The 26,614-nt window shown below is 47.3% G+C and overlaps 2 protein-coding genes across 3 annotated transcripts in view; one reads left to right on the top strand and one right to left on the bottom strand.

The window, feature by feature from the left end:
* Positions 1-26,614, bottom strand: part of GOLGA7B (golgin A7 family member B) — a 62,425-nt gene continuing 35,811 nt past the window's right edge. For both annotated transcript variants that reach the window (XM_065920069.1, XM_065920068.1), the window contains exons 2-6: positions 12,795-13,100; positions 5,210-5,335; positions 3,544-3,696; positions 3,354-3,455; positions 1-1,972 (exon numbers count right to left, since the gene is read on the bottom strand). In XM_065920069.1, the coding sequence (XP_065776141.1) occupies positions 1,862-1,972; positions 3,354-3,455; positions 3,544-3,696; positions 5,210-5,335; positions 12,795-12,806 (504 nt within the window). In that variant the 5' untranslated portion in view covers positions 12,807-13,100 and the 3' untranslated portion in view covers positions 1-1,861. The remainder of the gene's footprint in view (positions 1,973-3,353; positions 3,456-3,543; positions 3,697-5,209; positions 5,336-12,794; positions 13,101-26,614) is intronic.
* LOC136158271 (protein S100-A11) lies at positions 20,834-21,238 on the top strand. Its single transcript, XM_065920066.1, has one exon. The coding sequence runs from the start codon at positions 20,872-20,874 to the stop codon at positions 21,181-21,183; it is 312 nt and encodes a 103-aa protein (XP_065776138.1). The 5' UTR covers positions 20,834-20,871; the 3' UTR covers positions 21,184-21,238.

Below are 26,614 nucleotides of genomic sequence, written 5' to 3'. Positions count from 1 at the left end.
AGTCCTTTTATTGGAAAAAGAAATAATCAAATGAAAGGCCACCGCATGGCCAGTGCCCAGCCAGCCATCCCACGGGAGACGCATCGTTCACCCCACAGGTCAGCCCCAGCCACGCGGTAGGCCAGGGTAGGCACAGGCCGGGTTCCGGGGGAAGGGGCGCTGTGGTGGGGATCAGTGGGCTGCAGCTCACCCTGGGAACACTTGGACCAGGACCCATTGAGGCTCAGGGGCTGGGCCGCCCTCTCCAGCTCTCTGGTCCCTTCCTATATACTCCTCCTGCATCCAAAAGAAAGTCAGGCCCCTCTTTGGTTCCAAAAGGCTACCTGCAGTGACTGGTCTCTCATATCCCCTCTAGCACCTCCTGCTGGCCAAGAGAGGCAACCTGCTTCTGTCCATCTCCAGACACCAGGGAGGGGCTGCTGGGCCTCGGCAGTCAGGGCCTCACTGGCTGGACACCCCTCTTTCAAGAAAGAAATTTGCCTTTTCCCCTACAGATTGGCAGCCCCTTTGACCTTCCAAGGACATTTCACACAGCCTTGGAGACCCCTGAGTACGCAGTGCTCATGGCCCTGTTGCCTTGTTATGGAGGACCTGAAGTGGGGCACAGAAGGCCCTGGAAGGTTGCCTCCACTCTCCTAGAACCCCAACTTTTTTGTTAGAATGTACACAGTACAGTCAGAAAGTGGGGACAAACTTGCCAGTGGAGGACAGACCAGGAAGAAGAGCCAAGCTGGCAGCCAAGCAAGGGACAAGGGATGTTAGGACATTTATTTACAAGAGGACAGGCTGGACCCACCCAGGGAAGCAGCCAGACCATGACGCAAAAAGATAAGACAAGATGCAGAGAGGGGCAGACATCAGCCCAGTAGCCAAGGGCAACATACAAGTGCATTCACACACCTGTATGCACACGTGTGTACACACACACGAGTGCACACACATGCACTCACAGTGCACTCAGGCACACACTTGTCCTCACACATACCTACACACAGGTGCATTCGTGAACATAGGGCACACACATGTGCACATACACACGTGCCTGCACGCACACACACTCATTCTCACACACAGGCACATCCTAATCTCAGGAAGTTGGCTCCTGTTTTTGAGGTTCAAGCTCCCCAAGGCGACATCTCTCCATGAAGCATTTCTCCGGACCCCCATACAGCCTTCTGGAGGCCAGGCCTTGTGCCCCACCCCCACTAGCACCTGGTGACCCGCAAAGCCACAGTAGCTGGACACTTCTGAGCGAGTCCAAGATGACCTCCAGGCTCTGGGTGGAGGACAGGGATGCCAGGAGTCTAGACGAGGTCAGGAGGGGGCTGACCACTCCCGTCTCCCCAGACCTTGAATCAGTGGAGGCAGGTTCACAGACAGGCAGAGGCCCTATGGTGGCATCGGAAAGCACACACACTGGGAGTGGGACCCTGAAGAAGGGAGTCCTGGTGGATGTGGGATTTGGAGTAAAGTACCATGCAGGATGGGAATTCTCTATTTGACAGGCTTGGATCCTTTTCAGGGGGTGTCTGGGAGGGGAGCTGCGGAAGAAAGGGGTTTGTCCAATTAGTGTTATCCCAACCCCCACCCCCCATGGAAGACCTGCCTCCGTGTGACCCAGACCAGCCCCATCGGATAAAAGCCAAGTCAGGAAGTGGACCATCCTGCCAGTGGGCAAGGGGCAGGGGGCGCCAGCTGATGGCCCGCGGGCGACACTGGGCGGGTCACCCTCCTTCCCACCCTGGGCCGCAGGGTGGGCCCAGAGAATGACTCAGAAGCGGGTGCTCTGGTAGCGCAGCCGCCTCAGGTCTGCGAGGCCCTCAGTCCAGCCGTACACCTCCCTGCAGGGACTTTCGGCCAGTCACCGGCCCCCCGCCCCCCCGCCCCCACCGCTGCTGCTGCCGCTGCCGCTGCTGCTACCGCTGCTGGAGCTGCCGCTGCTGCACCGGTCCTCGTAGATGGAGATCTCGATCTGGGCGGGCGTTAAGGAGGGGTGCAAGGTGCAAGCCGAAGTGAACCGGCTGATGGAGGCCAGCGGGGAAGCGCGAGGCCGAGCCGGCGCTGCTTCCCAGAAAGGCAGGACGTGGACGCCTGACAGCCACACCCAAACCCCTCCTCTCACCTGCGCTCGCTCAGCTCAGACGCGCCTGCGCACAGCCAGGACCCGGCGCTTACATTCTAACGGGTCTAATCTTTGTAATCCCAGCACGCGATGCACCCAATGTGCCCCGTAGCCGGTGTGATTGACCAGGGAAGTGTGAGGACTTGGCTGTCCTGAGTTCAAATCTCCCCATACCCAATCTCAGCTATGTGACTTTTGACCAATCACCTCACTTGTTACCATCCGTTATCTGATCTGTACAATGAGGGTAATAATAGAATCTTGGAGTTATTGCAAGAATTAAATGAAATAAAGCATGTAAAGGACTAAACACAATACCTGGCACATAGTAAAGGTCGATGACACGAAGCGCCTCTCCTTGGGCTTTGTAGGCATGAGATCCCCTGGGATTTATGTTTCTTTAGCAGTAGACGTTATTTTTAAGAATTCTACTATCTGCTGCTGATTGGGGGCCGGGGGAGATGTATGTATACCTTGATCAGGAGGAATGGGTAGACCTATAATCCACTGGAGGACCAGTCTCCCACCAAGACCTCCATCTTCTCATCTGTGAAAGGGAGCCTACTACATAGGCTTCAATGAGGGTTAAATGCAAGGACAGTGAAGAGTGGGCCTGGGCTCAGATCTTGGCTCCGGTGGGCGCTGGCTGGGCGGCTCTGAGTCAGGGTCCTCTACAAAGGCAATAAGAAGAGTTACCCACTTTACGGGGGTCTTATGAAAAGTACAGGAATTCATATTTTCAAAGCACTGTGACATCTGGCATGTATTGATATTAACCACTGGTTAAATGCAGCCTTCCCAGGTGGCACTAGTGGTAAAGAACCCACCTGCCAATGTAGGAGATGTAAGAGATGCAGGTTCAATCCCTGGAGCAGGAAGAACCCCTGGAGAAGGGCATGGCAACCCACTCCAGTATTCTTGCCTGGAGAATCCCGTGGACAGAGGAGCGTGGCGGGCTATGGTACATAGGGTGGCAAAGAGTTGGACATAACTGAAGTGACTTAGCACGCACACACGCACTGATTAAATGCAGCTCAATAAAAGCAAAGCCTGAAATTTGCAAATAGCACTAACTTATGGTGGGAGAGGAAGGTCGATGACCAGGGATATGGGGAACACTAAGAAATCCCTGAGCAGAGTCCCCTAGGGTGGTCCAGCTTCCTGGCGGCCTCCCCGGGGCTCCCGCTGGCTGCAGTTGGGTGCCTTCGAATGGAACAGCCAGAAAGGATACAACTCTCATCCCACGCTCCACGGGGTCTGTGAGCAGGAGGCCTCGGGGGGCAAAGACCTTCTCGTTCTGCTCCTGAATGTAGCGGGAGATCTTCTTGAGAACCTGTGAGGAGAGGGGCCCATTTGAGGCTGAGGCTGAGGCACTGGAGCCCCAGGGGGGAAGGAAAGTGGGGCCGTGGGGGAGGAGCCACCTTCTCATAGTGGGTCTCCATGCAGAGGAAGATGAAGTAGGCCGTGGCACAGGCCAGGCAGCCCTCGAGATAAGAGCTGCCGCCAATCTTCTCGGCCTCCGCGTAGAAGCTGTTGAGGGTCTTCACGGTCTCCTCAAAGAGCTGCCGCTCGATCTGGAGGGAGAGAGAGACAGAGAGCCGGACCCAGATCAGCCTCCCTGGAGTGTGGTTGCCGTGGTGGGGCCTCACCAATGTGGGGGTTGGGGGCACACAGGCAAGACCAGAGAGGTGCCCGTGGAGCATTTGACAGGAAGTCAGGAGACTGGGGGTCCAGTCCAGACTTGGCTATCAATTAACTGCGTGACCTTGAGCTAATGATTTAACTACTCCAGCCTCGGTTTCCACATTTATAAAATGGAAACAAAAGTGATGATTTGTCCTCACTTAAAAACAGAAAACTCTCATGAAATCCAAGAGGTGAACATTTTCTGCAGTGGATCAGGTCTCTATGCTCTCCCTGCCAGGACTCTGATCAACCTGAGCACCCAGTTCTATCTATATGGATGCAACTGTGTCCATAAGGAAACAAGAGTCCTGTGAAAAAGCAGAGTCGGACATCAAGGCTCTTCAGGGGCTCAGTCAGTTTGGTACATCACTTCCTCTTCCTGGCCCTGAGCTTCCTCTCTTAAAGGAGAGGATGAACTAGCGCAATGCTTCTCCAACTTTAATGCATGTATGAATAACCTTGGGATCTTAAAATGCAGATTATGAGTCAGTAGATCCAGGGTGGAGCCTGAGACGCTATTTCCAGGAGACAGGATGTTGACGGTGCACAGGCCACAGTTTTGGTTCAAGGGCTTAATAGTTCTCAATTCTGCTGCACACTAAAATCACCTGAGGAGATTTTAAAATCAGGCACACCCAGGGCTTGCCTTCAAGAGATTCTGATTCAAACGGTCTGGGAAGGGGGAGGGTGGGTCAGAGCAGCAAAGACCACCACTGTCCTAGTCTACCCAAGCTGACACCTGCAATTTTTTTCAAAAGCTCCCAGGTGGTTCTAATGGGCAGCCAATCATGAGAAGCACTGCAGTAGGAGATCAGAGATTCTCAAAGTGGGATCCATACATCACCCGATGCCATATCGCCTAGGGCTTTCTCATTAAAAATTAAGATCCTCAGCCCAGCTGCACATTGGAGCCATCTGGGGAAATTTAAAGCAATGCTGATGGCTGGGCCCCAGCCCCAAACACTCTGATTTGATTGATCTTGTGTGTGGTCTGAGCATCAGGATTCTTTTAAGCTCCCCAGGAAATTCTAATGCACAGCTGGAGTTGAGGAGTGCTTCTAAAAAGAGATTCCTGAACCTAATCCTGCAGTTGAGTCAGCATCTCTGATGACACCTGATATTATCCAACGAGGCTCAAGAATTCGCATTTGTTTGACAAGCTCCCTAGGTGATTCTCTGAAATTTGAGAACCACTGAACTAGAAAATCTCTGACATTTTTTTTTCCAGCTCTAACTTTCTAGGAGGCGACAGTGAGGCAAAATGCTTTAGTTCTTCCACATGAAGTGGCTGAGCAAGTTGTTTCCTATTACTACTTTTATCCTTGAAAAAGATAAATATTCTAATAAGACCCTCAGTTCCATTATGGTCTGTGTCCCAAGTTTAGGGAAAGACATCCTTACCCGACTGTCCAGCTCTGGGGGAAACTTGGTCTGGAACTGGCAGATTGTCCCATCACTGTAGTCTCTCTGGATAAAGACCTTGGTGGCCAGCGAGGCACTTCGACGGAGCTCCTGCAGATTGTGGACCTTGGGAATCGATCAGGAGACATGAGCTCAAGGTGATCTTCCTTCTAGGTTTGTTCAAGGCTGAGTGGTTTATTAAGGTGTGGGCCTTTCATAGCTAAAATCAGTAAAGTTTTCAGGAAACCAGGACAAGTTGTCCACCCTACAAGTGTTCAAAGAAGGCCATGGGAAGCAGGCCTATCAAGATTATCCCAGAGGATGCCTCCAGCTATTCCAGAAACATCCTGAAAAAGCCTGAAGCAGGGCCAAAGTTGAGCCAAAACGAGAGGTTCTGGAACCACCAACAGAGCCAGGAACAAATTATAATGAAAGGAAAACATTTCCTGGTGGCTAGCCCAGATCCTCTTCTCTCTCGGTCTCTCTCTTTCATAGACACACACACACATACACACACACACACACACACACACATGCACACATACCCATGGTAGGGCCTTTCACTCTTTCATTCATTCAGCAAGTTTCAACCAATCACAACTTGTCAGGCCTTGGCTTGAAGACCCCAGCACAGAATAAGGCTGATGCCTCAAGTGGGGCTGACAGCACTTTACTGGGGAAGGGGAGCACATGGGGCAGAGGAAGACAGGATGTACCCATGAACTCAGAGGGAGATTGGGGTTCAGGCCAAGTTACGAGCCAGGTCAGAGACACCACAGATCATTTCCATGTCCAGCACTTCTCATCACAGGAATGAAGGGGGCCCACAGACACCGAAATTCCCCCAGAGAAATCTTGGATAAAGTGGGCCAAGGCCAGAAACTGAAGAAATCTCTTGCCCAGGGAGGAAGGAGTAGAGTGACTTTGGTCCCTGGTCCATACCTGAGGACTTGGCATTGACACGGACTGTAGAGTCTGGGGGGAGTGGGCTCAGTTCCACAGAAGAACAGAGCCTCTTTTTTGCACTTCTAGCCTCCATCACCCACATTTGAGACAAGCAACCCACTGGGTGAAATATGTCAGACATTAGAACTACGTGGAGCCCAAGCCCCAAAGGCAGAATGAACACAGCCAGTTCATCCTGTGTAATTAAGGTGAATCCATTCCGTCACTTGGCTTTCATTTATTGAGTCCCTACTATTGCCAGGCTCTGGGGATGTTGAGCAAAAGACAGTCGTGAGCTCCAGGGAGGAAGACAAGTAAATATATAATGAATCAGACTGTGATAAATGCTACAGGGAAGTAGCATCTTACCCAGAAATGCTTGCTAAGAAAAGGCTTCCTGAGGTCTGTGCGGAGTCAAAAAGGAGCTACCAGTAGTAGTGGGTGGGCAGGGGGGTGGGGGAGGGAAGAAAAGGCAACCCAGAGGGAGAAGCCTGTGCAAAGTGAGAGAGACAACGGAGAACAAGTTCTGCTGCAATGACTGGAGGCAGATTTCAGCAAGAATGGACTGGTTTGCAGATCAGATAAAAGCAGTAGATGAAGAGAGTAGAGAGGAGGCAAGGGGTAGATCACAAAGGGCTTGACAAGTTTCTACTGGAGGGGATGATTTCTGACAGAAGATACTTACACTTGCTTAAGAATTGGGGAAGAATAAGTAACGAGAAAAAGGTTGTCAACTTGGTAGTAGGAGCAGATCCAGGGCCTGGGATGGTGCAAAAACAGAGACTGCAAATGAGATTTTCCTAAATCCAAGTGAATTTTGCTCTATTTAAGAGTGTGATCCCAAAGTATTGTGATCAGATGAAATAATGTACAAGTGCTCCTATAGGCTTAATAGTCCTTGATTCCCCTAATCGAGGTTTTAATTGAGACTCCCTTGACTTTTAGCAGGATCCTATGATAACTTTGAAAAATAAAGAATGCTTTGGTAGCATAAATAAGTTCATCAGTGCATTTGCTCTGTTTAGTTAAGGTTTCACATGGTTGTGTTTTCGAAAGAAAAGGAGGGCCTGTCAACCTTGAAGATGGAGTCCCCTGGCCCCAGAAGGGTCATTCTGGCAGTTTCATGAGTGGTGCACTGAAGCGGGCATGACTGGGGTAGGGGGCCAGTTGGAGGTATGACTATCTTTGTAGTAGCTCAGGGGAAAACTAAAGTGGGTCTAATTTAAGAACAATGATGGTGAGAATAGAAAGAAGGGGAAAGAACAGTGCTTCAGTCGTTCTGAAATGGGCTCAGCTTCCTCCCGTCCAATATCCCCCTTTGTCTATGTCCAAATGCACCATGTGCTACCATGAAGGTGTGCATGTCTCTAGTGACTGGTGAGCTGTCAACTCTACACACTCCTTCCTCTTAGATTAGTTCCCAGCCTCCTTTTCAGTTAAATGTGGCCATATGACTGAATAGAATGTGAGTGGGAATGATGAACGTCAGGTATAGGCTTGGCTCATAAAGACCACCACCCCTCTGTGATCTTTCCCTGTCCACAGAAACCAAGGGAGCCATGTGTTGAAGATAGTGGAACCACAAGCTGAAGAGAACCTGGGTCCCTGAATCACTACTTGGAGGAGAGCCGCCGACTGATCAGGAACACAGGCCTGAGCAAGAAACAAACCTCTATTTTTTTTTTTTTTTACAAACCTCTATTTTATTATAGCATTTAAGATTTTACGGCACTACCTGGCGTAATAGAGTCCCATTTCTTTTTGGCATTTATCCCCAGGTTCTCAAGTAACCAGAGCAGGAAGGGTCAATACCGTTTCCAAACCAAATAATATCCTGAGCCTCAGAACACTATCCTGGCTCTGGGTGACTAAGGATCTTCTTCCCTACCTGGAGAGTGCTTGTGGGGCCTTGAGGAGTTAGTAGAAGATGGTATCAGACACACTTTATATGCCAGAGCCCTAGTTTCCCAGATCTACTTAGAGCGCACATATCATAAAATCAGCTGCAGTTAGTGAAGAGTAGAATCTAAGGTAAGGCAGAGTCTCCTGTCTCTCCATCCATGGTGGCTTGGTTGTGAAGTGCCATAAAGCCCTGGTGGGTAGACAACCCACTGACCAAGGAGCAGGAAACTGGCCTGCCCGTTCTGGCCACATGATTCTGGGAAAGTCTTCCCTTCTCTGGGCTTCTGTTTCTTCAACTTGAAACTGAGAGGTTGGAACTACATAATCACTAAAGCCCTTGCCAGCTCTGACATTCTAAAGGCCTTATCAGGGATTAGGAAAGCAAATGTTCTCAAGCATGTAAGTGAGGCAGGTAGTTGTTGCTGAGTGGCTCAGTCATGTCCGACTCTGTGCGACCCCATGGGCTGCAGCACACCAGGCTTCCCTGTCCCTCACCATCTCCTGGAGCTTGCTCAAACTCATGTCCACTGAGTCAGTGACGCCATCCAACCATCTCATCCTCTGTCATCCCCTTCTCCTCCTGCTTTCGATCTTTCCCAGCATCAGGGTTTTCTAATGAATCAGCTCTTGGCATCAGGTAGCCAAAGTACTGGGCACTGTGACCAATTAGAGAACTCATGTGCTATCTCAAGAAAGCAGCTGATCATTGCCATGTGAGAATATGTGCCCAGGTTGCCATAATTCTGATTTTTTAAGAGAAGCCATAAATTCAGATTTTCTTAATATCAGATATCCAGATTTTTTAATGTTTCCAATGAATTTTTTTAAAGTTATAAGCACTGAGCAGACCAAATAAGGCACATCTGTAAACTAGATTCATTCCTAAAGCTGTCATCTTAGGACCTCTGAACTAAAATCCCAGGGTGGAGCCCCTTGGACCAGAGCTAGAGCCAGAGCCCAAGCCACTTGCCAGCTACTTAGCTATCAGAAAGCTGACAGGAGTTTTCAGTCAAGATCCATAGATCCACGATGCTCTCCACCCCTGGGCGGCACTCCTGGGGTTTCCTAAATGACGCAGAAATGCAGGCTTCTCATGTGCCTCTTCCCTTCCTGAACTCTCCCCTCTTTCTCATCACCATCCCCCAGCTGCTGGCACCTGAGTAAAGACAGGACCAAGAGGCATTGCATGAAGAAGAAAGAAAATCAGCAGTAAGATCTGCGGGCACCAACTTTTGAACTATAGTGTGGCAAGAAGAGGAGGCTGCCAGGAGAGTAGGTACCCCTGGTCTCACATGTAGGGTCTATACACCTGATGGAGTCGCCGTGGAGGACTCCAAGGAGCAAAGCAGCAAATACCGCAGTGCCGGTGAACACTCCCAGGCGGAGGCCCCATCTGGCCCGTGTCTCCAGCCTCATTAAAAATCAGCTAATTCCCAAGGACACATTTGAGACTCAACTCAAGAATCAGAAGACTCGGATGATGAGCCAACACCACGCTCCCTGGCTGGGGTGTGGAGGAGGAGTGAGGATGGTGAATCACAGGCAGCAGGGTGGGCCTCAGGATGGAAACCTGGGCACAGGGCCTCCTCCCTTCTCAGACTGCACCAGAGTCCCAGCCCATTGTCTGTTGCTTGTTAATTCCATACCTCAGAGATCAAACTTCCAATGCCCTTCTTGGATAATGCTACTTTGTTGTTATTGGTTAGTCTCTAAGTTGTGTCCGACTCTTAGAACCCCATGGCCTGTAGCCCACCAGACTCCTCTGTTCATGGGGATTTCCCAAGCAAGAATACTGGAGTGTGTTGCCATTTCTTTCTTCAGGGGGTCTTCCCAACCCAGGGATCAAACCCACATCTCCTGCATTGGCAGGTGGATTCTTTACCACTGAGCCTCTAGGGAAGCCCCTAATGCTACTTGGGTGCATTTTTAAATCTCTAGGGGCCAAACTCCACCACTTGGAGAAGTTCCTCCCAGCCAGGCATTTCCCACTTGTCCTTGGCCACCTGGACTGGTTTCCAGGGCAGACCCTGCTCCCATGACACACATTCACAGAGGTTTGTCACGAAGGAAATGGGCTTATTACAGTTTTCTAAATGAGGTCAGTGTGCAGCTCAGGAGGCTTTATCCCTCCTCTGGGGTTCTCACACACACCCCTCCCCTAATGTTCACTCCTAAACAGAAATTGGGGAGTAGAAAAGACTCGGTCTCCTTGCCTTCCATCCAGGGATCCAAGGATATCCAATCTTTCTCAGTTCTCTCCGTTTCTCCTTTCCTCTCCATCCCTCTCTCCCTGCCTCCTCCTCCCTCCCTCCCTCCCTTTCTCCCCCTTCTCTTCTCAAAACATCTTCCACTGGAGCTGAGGACTTCCCATCCAGAATCCTAAGGGAATGGCCCTAGGAGTTTGGCATGAGGTTTTCTTTCTCCCAACAGGTTTTTCCTGGTAATCTTAACTCAGTTCTAACAGTAAAAACAGCCTAGGGAAAATGACTCACTCTGCAGCCCAGATAATGTGAACGTCCTGTGCCTTGGCAGAACTAAGGCTTCCTCCCTCAGAGCCGTCATCAGAGTATACCCAAGGCCCAACTGGGAGATGGGCAACGTTTGTCCTCAGCCCCTCTCCCCTCTGGGCGTTCCTGCATCCCTCTGCCCTCAAACTGAACCAGCCAGGCCATTTAGGATACCTGAGTCCCCACACTCCAGCCCTTCCTGAACTCCTTTGCATTCTTCACCATCAAAAGACCCCTATTCCTCTTCTATCTACTGGGCAACACAGCTGACTAATTGAAAACACCGGATGCAACAAACAAATCACTGGCCATGGAGGCAGAAGGCTCAAGTTCTTCTCCTGGCTCTGCCACTTTTTAAGCCACATTTTCTTGGATAAGTCTCAGCACTCCAGTTGCATCATCTGTAAAATGGGATAATGATGCTTTCCTTGGCTCCTTCACAGGGATTAGGCAAGCTTCTGAGCCTCAATTGTCTCATCTGTTAATTGGGGATAATGACACCACCCTCGCCCACTTCACAGCGTTGCTCTAAAGCTCAAAGGAGATCATGCATGTGAGAGCACTTTGTACACAAGAAAATGCTATGTTCACAGAAGCGTTATGAGCACAGCCTCTCCCAGGCTAACAGCAGCCACCCGGAAACACTGCCTCCACCGAGGGATGTAAGCCTGCTGGTTGGAATCTGTGAACCATAGCAGAATGGAGAGGGAGATTTGCTGGGACAAATGGGCCTCTTGGAATCTGTCAGATCTCATCACAGATGTGGACACCTTATCTGCCCACACTGCTGGCCCAATGTGCCTGAGTGGCTGAACTCTCCGCTTCCTGCCCAACAGCAGCAGCCTCTCCACTGCAGTCTGGCAGCCTTGTCTGGAAGGTGACCAGCTCCTTGGCCATCTCTCCTTTGTTCTCTACCCCACCCCATGATCTTTGGCACTCTCTGAGCACTCTGCACCTCCACTCTAGAAACCAAGCTTCATGAGTCTGCTCAGGGCTTGCCCCTCACTGGGTCCTGGGTGATGAGCTCTCCTACTTAACCCTGTGCCTTGTCAGAAAGCTGAGTGATGTCAAGCAACTGCACCTCATTCCGTGGTGGCAACAACAGAAGAATAACAACAGTAACACTTGGCACTGATGTCACACTGATCAGCAGGATGTCCAGAGGCACTGCCTCACATCATTCAAAAGTCATTGCTGTCCCCCAGGCTTGTGTTCCAGCTGGGCTGGAAATGAGGAAACACTACCAAAAAAGTCAACATCAGAACAGGGGAAATCTGGTGTTCTGGGTTCCACTCCCAAATTCAGAGAAGAAACTTCCAGCTCTGGTGCTGACATGCTGTGACTATTAAATAGATCCTCTTCTTCATGTATTAGTTCTACCACTTGTAAAGTGGAAATATAAAGAGCCCCATTTCCCTTGTGAAATGAGGGGGTAGAGAAGGTAATTCCTAATCTCTTAAGCACTTGACACAGATCCTGCCCCCAGTTAATAGGCCCTTGGTTCAGCTTTCAAGCCCCTTAAAGGTAACACACCTATTGGCACACCCTGAAGAAGGTGGCTCCTCCCACCAGACACAAGAGAAATGTGGTCTTCTGGTTCAGGGAACTCAAAGGGGGTGAAGAAGCAAGGAAAGGGTCATATGCAAAATTGAACTGGTGCAGGCAGATCATTAAAACCAACTATTTGGGGTTTTGACCTGAGGATTCCTCATCCCCTCCTGTCCCCCGTGCCCCGCCTCCGTGGAGGAAATGCGGATGTGAAGGTAGGTCTGTCATCTCTCTGCCAGACTTTTGGGATCAGAAGCTAGATGGCTGCATCGCATAGCAACAGCAGCCAGCCGCCTTCCCTCCCCTAACACAGGCTCAGGCTCGTCTCCAACCCTCTAGGGAAGTGGTTTCAGGACTTGCAGTCCGTGAGAAGGGGAAACCCCAGCTGAAGCCCCGGAGCAACCCTGGCACTAGTGCCAACAAGTGGTGCAGACAGCTTCGGGACTCAGATGAGGAAGATTGACACGGCAGGGGTCAAATGAGCTCCAATGAGGAGCCCCTTTCTTCCACCCTGCCACTCCACCTCCCCCTACTCCCTCCCTCCGGACCTGATCGGGGAAACCACCCCATCCCATCCTACCCCAGCCCCCTCATCCAACCCCATTCCACCCTTTCCCGCCCCTAGAAGCGATCTCTTCCCACAGCAGTCAGGCACTGACTGCGGGCCGGTGCTCGCCCCCTACCTCAGTGGCCATGTTCCGGGGGCGCTGACAGCTCCGAGCCCGCTGCGGGGCCCGTCGAGGAGGGGTGTTGGCGCTGCTGACTCCGGGAGCAGGTGGGCTGGCGGCGACGAGACCGGGGGCCGGGCGCTGTCCGCGGTGCTGATGCGGACGCCGCGGACCCGAGCGCCTGTGGGCGGGTGGGCCGGCGGGCGCCTAGGTCCTGGAAACGATCACTGTGCTGTCCGCGGTGCTGATAAGGGCGCCGGGCCGTAGAGGCGAGGCCGCACCCGAGGCTCTTCAGGGCCCGATCGCTAGCTGCCGCTGCTCCTGCAAGCAACGGCCGGGTTATCTTTGACAGCGGCGGCGGGCGTGGGGGCGGCGGGTCGGGGGGGGGGGGGGGAGGAGGGGCCAGGCGCCTCCGCAGATCGGGAGCGGGAAGCGGAGGCCCCCAGACTCCGGCGCCCGCCCGCCGGAGAGGAGCCCCGCCTGCGGCCCGAGGCTCCGCTCCCGCCGGGCCCGGAGGCCCCGCCTCTCCTGCCTGTCCTTCCCCCTAATAAGAGCGCCAGGAGCTCTGCGCTCACTACCGAGGCCTCCCGGGGCTTCCAGACTCGGAGGAAAGAAAGGTAGCACCATTCTGGGGCAAGACATTCCAGCTTGCCAAGGCTGACGGTCCTCGACTCGTTCGCGGGCCCCCAGGTGCGGCTGTCTTTACTGTTTCAACACCCCTCTTCCCAACCCCTCCCCCACCATGGCCCAGGCTACCTCTTATGTTTTTGTTTTTGTTTTCCTCTTTTTCCTCCTATGTTTCTTCTCTATGACCCCCTCTCGAGGCTTGCATGTACATTCCTTCCTCTCCCCTCTGTCCTTTTCACTACCATGAAACCTATCAGCTAGAGAAGGATACTACAGACTACAGATAATCGTTTCCTTTCTTTAAATATGTGCCCTTGTTTCATCCCCAGAAATACCCTGGGGTCCCTTCTTTCAGGGAGCTCCAGACTGAAGCCAGTTTCTCCTTGCTGCTTTTCCTGGCCCTGACCCCAACCTTTAGTCTTCTCTCTCTCCTCTGAAATCCCAGAGTTTACACACACACACACCATCACCACCACTTAAAAAACATAAGCAGATGGTGCCAAACTGGTATGCCCACTTTTTAAGGATGGCAGGTCTGACTCTGGCACCTCTTTCACATTTTTCAACATCACACCTTCCAACCAGATGACCTATCTATTTACATAATAAACAAAAAGGAAGCACCAACATGGGTGCCCTTTTATACACCCATAAACCTCCCTTGGTCTCTGAGAGAAAGCTGGGAATATTCCTCTGCAGCTCACAGTTGCCTGAGGGTTAACACACACAGTTAGCCAGGAGACCTGGGTCCCGGCTCAGGCAGTATGACCTTAAGCAAACACTTCACATCTGGTCTTCTTTCTGTAAACTGAGTATTGAACTTCACTAGACTACTTCTAGGATTCTTTCTTTTTCCTCAACTTTTTATTTTAAAATTTTCAAACATACAGAAACTTTGAAAGGTTAGTACAATAAACTGTACTATCCACCTAGCTTCACCGGATGTTAGCATTTTGTCACATTTGCTTGATAGATACAGAAACATAGAGATATAATTGGCTAGATTATTAGAAAGTAAGTGAGAGTTTATTCTTAAGTACTTCACCATGTATCTCCTAAAAATAAGGGCATTCTCCTACCTAATCACAATATTATTATCACACTTTAAAAAGTTCCATACCATCTAATATTCTATGATAGCTTATTGCCCCTAAAAGACACTAATAGCAATGACCCCTCAGAGCATCTCATGTTTAATAGCTAACATTTGTTGAGCACTTATGATGTGCCAGACCATATTCTACATATTCTACATATATTATCTTATATAATCCTCAAAATTATTCTTTGAATTAAATGCCTTTTATTATTTCACTTTACAAATGAGGAAACTGAGTAAGTTACTGGAGGTCACATGGCCTGTGAGGAACAGAGGCAAGATTCAAACACAGGCAATCAAGCTCCAGGGCTCATGTGGTTGATCCCCCTAGCTGTACTGTCTCCTTCCAGCATCCTGTAGCCTATAAATTAGCAGAACAGTAACCACATCTCCAGTTGCCTATTTCACAGATAAACACACTGAGTCCCTAAGGATAAGGATATGCCAAAGAAATTAAAGGCAGATGTTTCATTTCACCTATAGCTTTGCAAATGATTTGGCATCGAACAACAACCTGAAAATATCTGTGAATCCCATGGTGATCTCTGGTAATAAACAAACACACATCTGATGATCTCCATGTATACCTCTCCCAGTTCCTCACACTTGGCTTTGATCATATTAATTAGACAACCATCTGAAAACCACTCTCTTCACTCGAAGATAACACACCTGGATGAGTGCATTCTATGTATATTTGTTGAACACCTACTATGTACCAGGCATTTTTCTAGGAGATTGGGATACAGGCATGACTAAATGCACAAAGATTTTGTTCTTATTGAATTTATACTAATAGGGAAATGATCAATAATGGATTAGCAAAGAGTATCAAATATCTCAAGTTGTAATCACCAATAGGAAGAAAAGTAAAGCGTGGTAATGAGAGAGAGACGGGGGTAGAGGGTATTTTAGGAAAAATAGGCAAGTTTTTTGTTAAGGTGACATTTGGGCAGAGACCTGAAGGAAGTGAGAGAATTTAGCATGCAGTTATCTGAGAAAATTGACAAAGCTTAGAGGACAAAGTATGAGGGCTCCGAGGCAAGAGTGAGCTTGCCATGTTCAAATAGCAGGGAGACCAGTGTAGCTAGACTGGAGGGGGTAAAGGAAAGAGAGACAGTTGCTGAAACCAGAAAGGGAGCAGGAGCCAGGTTTTACATGACTTGTCGGCCCTCATGAGGATTTTGGATTCCATTCAGAAAGTGGGATGGCAATCCTTAAAGATTTAGAGTAGAGGCGTGGTATTATCTAATTGCAGTTTTTAATAGATTGCTCTAGATGCTAGGGTTGGCAGAGATGCAAGAGCAGAAGCAATGAGGCCAATTAGGAGGCTGTTAGAGTTATCCAGGCAAGATATGGTGGTGGCTGAGATTAGGAGAGTAACAGTGGAGGTGGTGAGAAGTGGCCAGACTCTAGATATATATAACTTGGAGGTAATGCTGAAAGGACCTGTGGATAGATTGAGGTTGCAACATGAAAGAAGTTAAAGATGATTCCAAGTTTTGAAGTCTCAGCCACTGAAACAAAGGAGTTGTTATTTACTGAGGGAGGAAGACTAAGGGCTGAGCAAGGATGGGGATTACAGATGTGTTTAGTTGATTCAGGGTATTTTTAATATTTATTATTTGGCTGCATTAGGTCTTAGGTGCAGCTTGAGGGCTCTTCATTGCATAACTTGAGACCTTGCATTGTGGTGCATGGATTCTCTAGTTATGGCACACTGGCTTAGATTCTCTGTGGCATGTCGGATCCCAGTTCCCTGACTAGGGACTGAACTCTCATCCCCTGCATTGCAAGGTGGACTCTTAACCACTGGACCCACCAGGGAAGTCCCCTTAGTTTAGGTTTGAAGTTTGATATGCATGTTATACATCTTAGTAAAGCACGCAGTTGGCATTCAGGGAAGAGGTAGAGGGTTGGAAATAAAAACTTCAGGAGTCATCAGTATGTGAAAGGTATTTAAAACCATGGGTCTAGATGAAATTATCTAGGAAACCGGTAAAGCTAGAAAAAAAATTAAGAACCAGTCCTGGTACTTTATTACTTTCAGGTTGGGAAGATGAAAGGATTCTGAGAAGAGTGGCCAGTGAAGTAGAAGGAGACCTGAGAGAGAGTGGTATCCTGGAGCCCAGTAAGAAACCTGATAACAGAGTCCTACCAGCTGCGTTGAGTGCTGCTCACATAGAGAATAACATTAGAATAACATGAAGACTGAGAAATAACCATTGGACCTGGTGGCAAGAAGGTCACTGGTAATCTTGATAAGGGCCATTTTAGTGGAGCATGGAGATGAGATTCTGATTAAAATGGGTTTGAGAGTCAGAATGGAGGAGAGGAAGTAGAGATACTGGGAGCGTAGACAACTCTTTTAGTCATTTAGCTGTAAAGGAGAGTGATGAGTAGCAGGGTGGCTTGAGGGAGAAGAAGGAGCAAAGGAGGATCTTTTAAGATGGGCTTTGCCGACAGGAATAATCTACCAGGGAGGAAACACTGATGGCTCTGAAAAAAGAGGGTTAATAGCAGAAGCAAGCCCTTAGGAGGTCAGCAGAGAATGGGCAAACATGGAGGGGGTGGCTTTGGAAAGGAGCACAGACAATTTCCCACCACAAATACAATGGAAGAAGCACATTACAGGCCACCGGTATAAGTAGACTAGGAAGTTTTATGGTGCAAGTTAAGACTTGAGCTCTACACCTTATTCCTCTTCAACTAGCCAAGACCTGCATATATCACAACATTTCTAAACAAGCACATTCAGCCATTATGTATGAAGAGTTTCCTGTGTGCCAAGCACAATGCTGGCACTTTCCTGTAGAGCCCAAGGAGAGTTCTCCTTACCAGCGAAATTACAGGACTAGGACTCTGTACAGAACCTTGAACTCATCCATGCAAGGATGAATGATCCCTTCTAATATCCAGTTCCTCTGACTAGAAAAAGACAGTAACAGCCTCAGCCTTTTATTAGTACATTGCCTCCAGGGTTGTTATCACAGTCTTGACAGACTCAGGCTTAGAGGCATCAAAGTGGAAGTTATGGAGAGAGATCCACTTTCGAAGTGAGGAGAGCTTCCTATAGTACTGACTCAAGGCTGCAATGGAATCCTATAGAATGGGATGTTCCCACGCTCCAGTCACTTGGACTTTAACTCTGGAGGAAGGAGAAGATGCTGAGATTTAATCTGACTGATCATTATTACCCAGCTGCCTTGGGACAAACCAGGCCCTATGCAAAAGCCTAGCTCTTTGATGTTTTTTGTCATAAATTAATGAGTTTGCCCACAAAATAACATCAAAGGAGATCCACTAACTAAATCAGTGTTATCATCCTCTAATCTTCGGCTGCATTGGAAAGCCTCCCCCAAAAGGACCACAGGCAGAAAAAGAAACCAGCAGAAAAATTTGGAAATCATGCTACCTGGAAAGAGATGAGAGGGAGACGAAGTCCTGCAGCCTGCAGAAGAGACAAAGAAAGAGCTACCTAATCTCAGGGCAAGGAAGAAAAAGCAGGAGGGGGATGGAGATTCTCAACACTTGGGTCTGGAAAGAAGACAACTGCATGCAGCCTTGAGGGGAAATTGTGGTCTGTAAAGTCTTAAATGGTGTCATCTCAGAGCACACTGTGGAGACTACAAGGAAGTGTGTGGTAGGAAATCGTGTCCCTGGAGTCAGATGACATGGGTTTCAACCTCTGGCTTCTGCTGTTAACTGTATGATCACCAGCAAGTCTCAGTCTCTCTGAGCCTCTCTTCTCTGATGTGTAAGTTGGTGGCAACAATTTTCTTCCCCAGACAAAATCCCCTCTAAGTATAGGAAGGAGGCTATCTCTTGATGCCACCTACTCTTTCAAATCTGGTCTTTCAAGAGGACAACAGGAAAAGATTTATGGAGATGCTTGCTAAAGATCCTCCCACAGTAACGTTTCTTCCAGGCCAAGCAAGTTTTCCTAAAGCACGGAAAAGAATAGCCATCATGCTTTATTTAATTCACTGAACAGATGCTACAAAAAAAAAAAAAAACTCCACTGTATACCAGACAGAGAGATGACCATGGGATGTTTTCAACCCCAGGAGGACACCAAACTCTAATCAAGTGATGGCCAGTCTCCATGATAGGTATTAAGGCAAAGACAGTTTCTTTAGAAACTGAGGTCCAGAAAAAGTTTTACCAACTACATTACATTTGGGCTTGGACTTCAAGGATTACTATCATATCCCCAGACAGCAGATGAAGGAACACTGTGTAAAAAGGCATGAAAGGTTCCTAGAAACACCGAACCTCTGGAACCTCAAACTCAGGAAAGCAGCTGCCAGGCAGCATCAGGGATGACTGCAAAGGCCCTGGAAACATGAATGAAAGGGACCTGATCTAAAAATAGTACCAGAGCAGGCAGACCGTGACACATGTCTGGAAGTGGAGTCACTAGGAGGTGACTAAGCGAATGGGAGGTTGCCACCTTTTCTTCATTCATAGTCTCTCTCCATGTCTCTCTCTCTTTGTCTTTTTCTCTCTTCCTTTTTCTTTTACAGGAAGTGGAGTGCGAGGCAAGTTTCCATAAGAATTCACAGCTACCCCAAGAGAAACTGTCATTGGGATTCTTAGCTACAGTGCATTCCTGTCATGATGACAGCCACCATGCTGGAAGCCCAGCAGAATTCCCAAAGAACCCCTGTTCTGAGAATGGTTCCAAAGGCACTCTGGAGGAGCAATTATCGAAGGACTGGCTGCAGGGCCTCACCTCCAAACTGGCAACAAAGTTCGCCAATTACTTCCAACCATAGCCAACTGGGGGGAAGACTGCAAGGCTTCTAAGTGATGGAAGTTCTTTAAAGAAGTAAATAGGCATGAGCATAAAGGGTAATGGGTGCTTATAAAACATCATTAATCATGAGAGCCAAAAAGAGTTCAATCCAATTTCACTGGCAGAAAACTTTGTTCAAAAGAAACCTTGCATAAAAGTCAGAGACATAAAACAAATAAAAGAAAGTGGATTTGCATAAATGGGGGTAAAACTTACCTACTTTCCCACCCTCTCACTCCCTAAAAAGCCCCCAACACACCCCTCTGCAGACCTCCCAGGACTCAATAGAATATGGGGTTTTTTTTTTTAATCATGAAAGTAACACATGCCTATGATTTTAAAAATCCAAACATACAGAGAGGCGTATAATAAAAGGCAAGAGTCCTCTACCTACTGTATCCTACACATTCCTACCTTCAAGTCATTTCTCCCCTGGAAAAAATGACTTTTCACTCTTTAGCTGTTTCTGCTTTAAATTCTGATTTTTCAGAAGTTTTCTTTACATTGCTAAATGATATGCCTGTAGTTCTATTTCTTGTTTTTCCTGTTTTCTGCTGTGGCAACAGAGAACTTAACTCACCCTGCCACCCTCACATACCAATATAATTACAGCACTATTTGAATTTAACTTTTATTTTTATCAAAGTAATACACATGTAGTTAGTTTAAAATTCCAGCCAGGGACAAGGGTTTATCATGAAAAATAGAAGCCCTGTCCTGCAACCACTATGTAAAGCTGTATGGAGATTCCACAAAGACTAAAAATAGAACTACTGTATAATTCAGCAATCCCACTCCTGGGTATACATCTGAAGAAAACAAAACATTAATTTGAAAGTACACATGCACCCCAATGTTCATAGCAGCATTATTTATAAGAGCCAAGATATGGAAGCAACCTAAGTGCCCATCCACAGATGAATGGATAAAGAAGATGTGGCTTATATACACAATGGAATAGGAATACTGCTCAGCCTTAAAAAAGAATGAAGTTTTGCCATGGCTAGAACTAGAGGGCACTATGCTTAGTGAAATAAGTCAGACAGAGAAAGACAAATACTGTGTGTTATCATCCATAGGCAGAACCTAAAAACTAAAATAAATGACTGAATATAACAATACAGAAATCAACTTACAGATATAGAGAACAAACCAGTGGTTACCAATGGGGAGAGGAAAGGGGTTAGAGCATAATAAATAGGATTAAAAGTTTTTCTATACAAACTACTATAAATATAAGAAAGCTACAAGGATATATTGTACCACACAAGGAAGGAATATAGTCAATATTTTATAAGAAATATAAGTGGAATGTAATCTATACAACTTTTGAATCACTATGTTGTTCATCTGAAACTATATTATTAAGCAACTAGACCTCAATAAAAAAAAATTGTCTTCTTATAAAAAATAAAATAAATAAGCTACAAGGATATATTGTACAGCACAAGGAATTAGCCAATATTCCATAAAAATGTCAAATGGGGGGAGGCCCGGGACCCAGCCCGCCGCCTAGTGCCCACGGCGCAGCTCCCCGCTCGCATCCGCGCGCCTCGCTCCTCTCCGACATGGCAAAAGTATCCAGCCCTACGGAGACTGAACGATGCATCGAGTCTCTGATTGCTGTTTTCCAAAAGCATGCTGGAAGGGATGGTAACAACAGCAAACTCTCCAAGGCCGAGTTCCTAATCTTCATGAATACAGAGCTGGGTGCCTTCACAAAGAACCAGAAGGACCCTGGTGTCCTGGACCGCATGATGAAGAGATTGGACCTCAACTCTGATGGGCAGCTAGATTTCCAAGAATTTCTTAATCTTATTGGTGGCCTGGCCATTGCTTGCCATGAATCCTTTATTAAGTCTGCCTCAGGCCCGAAGTAAACTGGAGGAACCTGTGGGCCTAGCCTCCAGACCCACTCCCTTTCTTTCCAGGCTGTCAGCTATCTATTCTTCACAGCCCCCACGTACACTGAGCCCAGCACACCCACCTACCCAGGCAGACCACTCCTGTTAGTAATAAAACAATATTGTTTTTTAAAACAAACAAAAAAAAATGTTAAATGGGGTATAATCTAAAATTTTTTGAATCACTCACTATGCTATATACCTGAAATCAGTATAGTATTATAAATCAACTATACCTCAACAGAAAAAAAAAAAAAACCTACAAAAAATAAAATTGATCCATATTTTTTAAAAACAGGAAAGAAAACGGAAGCCCTGCTCCTTCTCCCCCTTGCTTCTCATTCTATCTGTCCTCCTGCCCACTAAGTTAAATTGACTTGTGAGAATAAAAAACTTCTGTTTGGTTCCCCTTGTTCTTTTTCTATAGCATTCATCACCTTTGCTAGCAAACAATGTAACTTACTCATTATGTCTTCTGTTTGTCTTGTCCGCTAAAATGTAAGTTTGGGCAGAGTCTTTACCCTGGCTTCTGCTTCACTGATGTATCCTAAATGTATGTGATAATGTCTGATAATAAATTTGAATTAAACAAAATCCTCTGTAAGGGGAAGAGAAAGAAGCAGAGTTTCTGTGAGATAGTGTTAAACCCAATCATTTTACATCTGCTTTCTTCTTTGGGAAAGAATAAATATAAATGAAAATTTATCTTGTAGATGATAACAAAATTATTCTGGATAGTGGGGGAGGTGCTACAGTAGACAAAGACCTCAATTCAGACTCACTTATTGGCTGCGCATGTTTGGACAAGTTGATCCAATTGCCTTGGAGAGAAAGTAGCTATTTGCTGAAGTTGGTAGAGCCTGGGTAGGAAATAAATGTCAAGGAAGTGGTCTTTGCCCTCCCAGTTCTCCCAAGGATTGCTCCTGCTATAGAAGGGGTGCTTCCTCCAGAAATAACAGCCACCATGGGCCCCAGAGCCAGAGGCCATTAGATCACGGGTTGAGCACTGGCCGCTGGCAGGAAAGAGAGAATACTGTCCTGAGCCAACCCACTCAGCACCAGGAGTTCCGTCCCAAAGCCCAACAGACCCAGGAAGCCTTTCTTGAACCACCTCGTTCCAACACAGGGCTTTATACACACCTCTCTCATGGCTTTTATCACACCATGCTTGGCCTGGTAGACCCTACAGAGCTTTCGGAATTCCTGACCACTGGCTAGGTCACAGGGCAGGTTCCAACTGGAATGCTTCCATGGTCTTCTGAGTTTTACCAGCCAGTTCACTGTTCCCTACCTGCTTGTCATCTACTCCTCCTTCTGTGCCCCCTTATACAGCCCCGTATGTATAGCTTCCTCCCCTAACAAGTCTCACCCTCTCTTCACCAAGGCCACAACATCCCGGCTCCTGTTTCTCTGGGGTCCAACCCATGTGGCCCTGCTTATCCCTCCCAGCCCTTCCCCTGACCTGTCTCCACACTCTCCATGCCAACCAGAGCCATGTGTGACTTTTATCTTCAAATAAAAGTCCCTCAAATGTGCTACATTCTGTGTCACTTCTGAGCCTTCATATATGCTCTGCCTGGAATGTCCTTTCCCTCCTCTTCACCTGGATAAATCTCTTCAGGCCCCAATCTAAAATTTACTTCCTTAGGTAGTATAGTTTTTATTTTCTTTTTCCCTACATTTTGTTTGTTCTGATTATATTTATTGAAATGTTATGTTATTTTTTGTTGATTCTAGGATTCTTTACCAACTACACCACCTGGGAAACCCCTAATAATAAAAAATTGAGACTTGTAAAACTAAAAAAATAAAATTTACTGTCTCAGGGAAGCCTTCCCTGGCATTTTAGTCATAGTTGTGGTGGCGGTGGTTTAGTTGCTAAGTCTTGTCCGACTCTTTTGTGACTCTATGGACTGTAGCCTGCCAGGCTCCTCTGTTCATGGGATTTCCCAGACAAGAATACTGGACTGCGTTGCCATTTCCCTCTCCAGGGGATCTTCCTGACCCAAGGATCAAACCAGTGTCTCCTGCATTGGCAGGTGGATTCCTTACCACTTGAGCCACCTGGGAAACCCTTTGTCATGGTAAGGTGCCCCTATTATGAGCATCTTATACTTGCCCTACAAAACACTCATACTTTCTAAAATGTATTTGTCTGTTTTCTTATTAGACCATAAGTTCCTTGAGGGCAAGAACTTGTCTCCTCAGATGCACTCTCAGTGTTCAGAATAGTACCTAGAACATAGTAGATGCTCAATTAAAGTTTGTACAGGTGATGGACTGACTTCTAAGAAAGGGCATGGCTCCACTCAGTTCCCCAACCTTGAGCCTCAGCAAGGAGAAGCATGGTTCCAATCACAAAGGACTTTACCACCTTGATTTTGGGAAACCCAGCTTGGGCATGACACAGTGAGCAACCATCAGGTGCCCTGGTGACACATTCAGACAATGAGTGTTTTGGGAAATTTCAAAGGAGGGAGGGAGAGATCTCAGGGTCTGGTGACTGAAGTCTTACCCTGGCCCAAGGGACAGAGGTGGTTTCAGAAAGATGTGACATTTGACACTTACAAGAGGAGGTCAGGCAGGGTTGGACAAATGGGCTGCTGGAAGTTAGGGAAGGGGAAGGTATACCTGAAAGAGCAGACCACTCTGGCTGATTTGAACTACTCTGGAGAGAAACAAGACTAGAGCTAGACAATGAAGAGCCATGAAAGTGAGGCAGTGGGGGTTCAATGAGGGATCCAGAAAAGTGAGGGACACAAGGAAAGCAATGTACCGGAACAGGTAATCTGGGAGCATCCTGGGGATGGATGAGAAGGGAGGGGCTGAAGGCAGGAAGAGCAGGGAGGAAACTATTGTGCTAGATGAGGTGGGCATGGGTCACTGCCCAGGAATGAGGGCAAAGGGACAGATGCAAGAAACATTTTAAATGAAGTCATTATCGGCTGCTGCTTCTGGCTGAATACATGAGATGAGGAAGGGAGGAGGAGACAAAGAGGACGCAAGACATCCGTCCATCTCTGTGGCTGGGATACACCATGGTCGGAAATTCACAAAGGCAGTTTAGGTAACTCTATACACGCCAGACGTAAAGGATAGGAGAAGCTTCAGTGATTTTTTAGGACAAAGGAGATAGTACAAGCCTATAGGACTATAGTCACTCAACCATGTCGACTCTGTGCAACCCCATGGACTTTAGCCAACCAGGCTCTTCTGTCCATGGAACTCTCCAGGCAAGAGTACTAGAGTGGGTTGCCATTCCCTTCTCCAGGGGATCTTCCCGACCCAGGGATCAAACCTGGGTCTCCCACATTGCAGGCAGATTCTTTACCATCTGAGCCACCAAGGAAGAGGTCTCTCTATAAAAGTATAGGTAATGCCATAAGAATGGGTTGCTTTACCTTGGGAGAGGAGATACAGAGAGCTATGAAAAAGGGACTGTCTGTCTAGCCTTGGGCAAGATGGCACAATTAAAGTAGAAGATAATGTTATCTACTAACCGGATAGCCTTGTGCTTGGTTGCTCAGTCATGCCTGACTCTTTGCAACCCCATGGATTTTGGCCCTCCAGGCTCCTCGGTTCATGGGGATCTGCAGGCAAGAATGCTGGAGTGGGTTGTCATGCCTTCCTCCAGGAGATCTTCCCAACCTAAGGATTGAACCTAGGTCTCCTGCATCACAGGTGGATTCTTTACTCTCTGAGCCACCAGGGAAGCCCAAAAATTCTGGAGTGGGTAGCCTACCCCTTCTTCTGGGGATCTTCCTGACCTAGGAATCAAACCAGGGTCTCCTGCATTGCAGGTGGATTCTTTACCAGCTGAGCTATTTGGGATAGCCTTGGGCAAGTTAATTAACCTCTCAAAGCCTAGGTTCCATATATGTTAAGTGAGGATAATAATAACTGAGCAGTAAATAAAATGACCACTGGAAAGAGCCAAGTTTGGCTCCTAATATGTAGCAGGTGTTCGGCAAGGGCAGTTCATGGTGAGGAGTCAGTGCAAGAGGAAGAGAAGAAAGGCAGAGATCCCAGTGGGGCCTCCAACAAAAAAAGAAAGAGAGGAATGCAGATGGAGACCCCAGACTCTGAAGTATCACAGAAGCCCAAGGAGGCAAAGTTCTCCATAGGATAGATGAACAATGTCAAGTATTACAGGAAGTTCAAAAGCAACTGCAGTGTCAGGAATTACATTCCTGAATCTTCAGGATGTAATCTGGAGGAACGCAAAAGAAGTTAGTCAACAAAATAGAAAAAAAAAAAAAGCAAGAGAAGAAATTCATACAAAGACAACCCTGTCAGTCAGAATGTTTGAGTTGCAAAAAGATGATTTTACTAACATAATTTGATCAAAACAACATTAAATTAACATAACAAGAAGTTTGGAGGGTGCAAGCGCCAGGATTAGCTCAGAGGTCCAGCAAAGTCCCTAAGCCCCGGCTTTGTCCATCCTCTCTCAACAACATCCTATGCACACTGGTTTCTCATCCTCAGACTTATTGCCTTCTAGTTGCAAGATGGCTGCCTCAGCCTCAAACATCATGTTCTTATATACCAACATCCATGGCAAGAAAGAAAGGAGAGAGCCTACTTCCTTTTCCCAGATAAATAAATGTTCAAATAATATTTCCCATAAGCCTCCTACCAGAAGTCCCCTTATGTCTCATTGGCCAGACTGAATCACATAGCCATTTCTAGCTGCAAGGGAAGCCAGGAAAGTTTCTGGCATTTTCAGACTCTATAGGAGGAGGGAGGCAGGAAGAAGAGGTAGAAAATCATGAGGAACTTGGGCCTGTGACCAACATGTCTGCCACACTACTAATTTTTAAAATCTGGAAATCGTAAATAGAGGGATACTGAAGATAAAAGGAAAGCCAGAAGGAGTAGGATCATAAAGGAGACAGAAAAGGGCCAGGTTTGAGAGAGGAGAAAGCTCATGTCCTCTGCTGTAGGCAAGAAGAATATAGGTGGGCATAGAAACAGATTCTGAAGAGGAAAGCCAACATAGCTGCATTGGTGAAGACACCAGAAAATGAAGAAAGAACACAAAGAGATTCTACCCTCTAGATGAACGAAAAGTACAACGATTATGAAGCAGGCAGAATAGCTGTGGAGTAACAAGAACACTTCTATATTATATTCTATCTAATTGGAAAATAATTTAGCATGATCCCATATAATTCCAGCAAACCCACTCCTGGATTTATACCTTGTGGGTGTGTATTCAGTTATGAACAGGAGCATTTATAACAGCCCTGGTTATGAAATTAAAAAACTGAAAACAACCCAACTGTCTTTAGGCCAGAAAATAAATAATCAAGTCATGGTCTGTTCCTACAATGGAATACTATCTAGTAGTAACAGCATGCACGAATTTTAGAAAAATAGTGTGGAATTAAAAAGGCACATGGCA

The sequence above is a fragment of the Muntiacus reevesi genome, chromosome 2 (assembly GCF_963930625.1).
Source record: "Muntiacus reevesi chromosome 2, mMunRee1.1, whole genome shotgun sequence".
In the NCBI taxonomy this organism is placed as follows: Eukaryota; Metazoa; Chordata; class Mammalia; order Artiodactyla; family Cervidae; genus Muntiacus; species Muntiacus reevesi.
The sequence above is the reverse complement of the archived record's forward strand: the minus strand, read 5'-3'. Positions and strand labels throughout refer to the sequence as shown.